Source organism: Asparagus officinalis, chromosome 6 (genome assembly GCF_001876935.1).
Source record: "Asparagus officinalis chromosome 6, Aspof.V1, whole genome shotgun sequence".
Classification (NCBI taxonomy): Eukaryota; Viridiplantae; Streptophyta; class Magnoliopsida; order Asparagales; family Asparagaceae; genus Asparagus; species Asparagus officinalis.
The window spans coordinates 67,588,195-67,592,041 of record NC_033799.1 but is presented as its reverse complement, the minus strand read 5'-3'; the positions used below and the strand labels follow the sequence as shown (position 1 = coordinate 67,592,041).

Below are 3,847 nucleotides of genomic sequence, written 5' to 3'. Positions count from 1 at the left end.
CCCTTCGTAGGCTAAGCCATAGGAACCAAATCTTTCCACATATGATGAAAGGAGTAACATTCATAAAAGACACCAAGATAGACTCCCTGGAGGTTGCATTAGCATGGACATAATGAGCAACAACGACCATTACGTAGGTGCAATAGTAGGAATCTTATTTCACAAAGCAATAAACTAAATCCACCACAAAACCTATAATCCTTTCAAACCAAGGAATCAATTCGATCCCCATTCCGAGAACTGGATCCATCCAGGGCAAGAAGAGCGGAAAGCAGAGAAAAAAGCACAAAGAAACATCAGATAGATCAGACGCATGCAGATCGTGCGCACATAAACAAATTCGATCTTAATATAAATGTCCACTAAGAGAGAGAAAAACAAACTCAAACTGCTTATAAAATACTCCTCTGCTTCTGGCTATAGATCTCAAGTATCAGCGACTAGCACCCTGATCAAACTGACACATGGTTCACTAGCTAATAACACCCAACCAAATATCATTAATCAGTGATGAGGGCAGAAAGTGATGAGATAGCTCGCCCCGCTACAGGTAAGAATACTTGTAGGATCGTCGTACGCGTACGAATACGCTTTGGGGCACGCAGACTTGAAGATCTTGGAGTAGGCGGTGGGCTTGCACTGCTGCGGGCTGCCGAAGCTCCCGGTGCAGCAGTACCTCGGCGATCCAAACGCCGAGCACGCGCTCTTGCACGCCACCACCCGTTTTCCTCCGTCCCTGACGGCCAGCCCCGCCGGGCAAAACCTGTTCAGGTCGCTGACGCACCCGGCTTTGCCGCAGTTGCCCTTCCCTCTGAAAGGCCTCATCGACATCCCGATGTTGTACCTGTTTGATAAAATTGTCAAGGGCAGAAATAACTGAAACCAAAAATTATAGGACAAATTAAAAAAAACTATTTTTTAATTTTATTCAACAAAATCGACCACTTAGGGGCTGTTTGGTTCCCTATTTTTGAGAGAAAGGCTTTCTTGAAAGTCTGTCAAAAGTGCCAAAAGTATCACTTTTTGGCAGGCTTTCAGCTGGAATCTTCTTTTTTAGAGGCGATTTGGGCTGAAATCCTGCCAAAAAGTGACACTTTTGACACTTTTGGCAGGCTTTCAAGAAAGCCTTTCTTTCAAAAACATGGAACCAAACAGCCCCTTAGAATTTTATTCAACAAAATCGACCGCACGGAAAATAGTTCATGTCGATCTATCGAACGGTGTGCCGATATAAAAATTAGAAACTAAATATGTTACTAAACATGATGAAAAAAGAAATCAAAATAAAGGAATCTGAAAGGGAATCGGGTGTGTGTGTGTGTTATATTAACAATGAGTAAGGTCTTGGGCCTTTTGCTTATTTTGAAGCAATAGGGAAGGGTTTGAACATTTCACTCTAAAAGTTCAGACTTTTTTGAAATTACTTCGTAGTGTGAAGTTGCTATCATTCCTAACTTGCACTTAAAAAAAATTCCACCAACTAGATAATTAATAGTTATGATTATACCGTGGTCCATCCATTTTTTTTTTTTTTTTTTGAAGTGGAGAGGACCCTAATCCATAAATAAATATGGAGATTTGAGATCTAATAAAAAACCTAACAAACATAAAGCTCTTGCGTGTAAAAAAAAAATCGCAGCTCACTTAAAAACAGCCCAAAAATCACTCTTTTCCGCCTCTGATTCCTTACAGTTACGCCCCCAGGAAATAAACCAAGGTTCAAAAAAAAAATTTAACTTGACAACCCAAAAATAAACCGAAGTTCCATAAAAAAAAATATAATTTCGATTTCGAAATCCTTTTATTTTTTGTTTGGTTCAAGTGCTCGCTAAACAAACAAACCTTGGGACTACCAAAGTTTAAAACGATTACCCATCAACGAGGCTGACGTCGTAGAAGTCCTGCTGGTTCGGGCCCTGCCCAGCAGTGATCTCGGCCAGGGTCGCCGGTGGGGTCCCCCCGACGCCGTTGCAGTACAGGGGCCCCCCGCAGTCGCCGGTGTCGCACGCGTTCACCCGCCCGGGCCGATCGAACTTGCACCCTGCCGGCCCCACACCCGACCCGACCACCCTTCGGGCCAGCCGGAGCGAGCTGCCTGGTCCGGGAGCAGGCCGGAACCCTCGCGTGGCGACGATTGCGGCTTTCGCCGGCCGCTGTGGCTGGATACCCCGGCCACACTGCCTCCGGGCATTTGTTGTAGAGCGCAGGGTTGGTGGCTCGGCGGTGAGGGGTCAGTGAGAGGGAGGAGGAGGAGAGGAGGGAGGAGGGATTCATTGTCTCGAGCGCGGTGGGGTTCGACGGAAGGAGCTGAGTTGATCGAGGAAGGTGTGTCTGTCTCTGGCGTTGGTTCGAGTCTGCCGGAATTCGAATGAACTGGGAGGGGAGGGGGGGAGAGAGAGAGCATGTGCGGAGATGGGCCGGGCTAAGTAAGTGGGAGGGTGTCAGACCTCGGGGGGAGATAAAAGCATGGCCATGGGGGGTAATAAATAAAGATGATAAAGGTGCGAGTTGCTGTTCCAAAATTGAAATTTTTAACTGCGGGAGATTTGTTTAGTAAACTTTTAGCTAGGGTAAAATTTCGCGTGGGGCTGTTGGGTTGGCACGGTGAAAGCATGACATTACTTTCCATGATTGTCAGGTCAGTTTTTGAATTCTCAAGCCAAAAAGGAGTCTGCACTTTGGTTGGTTAAAAAAATCAATTATGAGAAACTTATTTTTTTATAGGGAAAAGTGAATCTAAGGTGACACTCTAAGCTCTCACCTAAGGACGCGGCCTAGAATCATATCATTTGTTAAATTTTTTTTGCGATCCGCTCCGTTAAACTTGATCTACACGTTCTTAAACCTAAACATATCAATTTTGGGATGAACCCGTCGTGTTTTGACTCTTTATCCACTCGCTGTAATTTTAATGGTTTCGAATTAATAGAATATTTTGCACGGCTCAACGAATGGTCAAAAGACAACGGGTTCACCCTAAAATTGGTGTGTTTGGGTTTAAGAACGTGTAGATCAAGTTCAACGGAGCGGATCACAAAAAAAAGAGGAAATGATATGATTTTAGGCCGTGTCCTTAGGTGGGAGCCTAGGGTGTCATCTTAGATTCACTTTTCCCTTTTTTATAATATGTTTTTTTATTATGTTTGGTTCACTTTTTAAAGCTAAAAAGGAAAAATTCCTCAAGGACCCAAAATATGGGACCAATAGGGGGAACAAGTGAGGCGTCCTCCTCCTATTGGATAATGAACTGGTCATCATTAATGATGGCCAACTCATTATCCAATAGGAGGAGGACGCCTCACTTGTCCCTCCTATTGGTCTCATATTTTGGGTCCCTATAACAAAGCTCGCTAAAAAAAGATAAGATGGGATGAGTTGTCACAATATTATTGGATGATGGAAACCAATTTCATGATATTTTTTAAGGAAATAAATGGAAATCAACTTTTAATGGTTTCCTTATCATATTTCTTTTTTCTTTTTTTTTTGATTTTAGGCCACTAAGCTTTTTATATGTGATTGATATAATAATTTATGGTTAAAATATCAAATTGGTATTTTTTTATTGACATCTTTCGACACTTTGATATTTTTTATTACTTTGGCGATAGTTTAGTGTCTTTTGTTTATCTGGATGGTCAAATAAGCTCAAATTTTAGTTGTCCACGAGAAAATTTTGAAATTCATTCTTCGGATCTTCACTATTTTGAAATTAGTTCTCCAAATCATTAAAATTTGAAAGTAGTTAACTCATTTTAAACTTTTATCTTCTCCATTTCATTCCCTTACGTAACTCATTACTCATTTAACTCAATTACAAATCTAAACTTAATTCAATCACTCGTCT

At 42.0% G+C, this 3,847-nt stretch overlaps 1 protein-coding gene across 1 annotated transcript; it reads right to left on the bottom strand.

Annotated features, from left to right (window-relative positions):
* Positions 281 to 2,274, bottom strand: LOC109846268 (thaumatin-like protein). Its single transcript, XM_020415494.1, is given in 5 exon segments — positions 281 to 844; positions 1,873 to 2,044; positions 2,047 to 2,077; positions 2,079 to 2,168; positions 2,170 to 2,274. Coding segments are annotated over 5 exon segments (738 nt in total). The 3' UTR covers positions 281 to 504.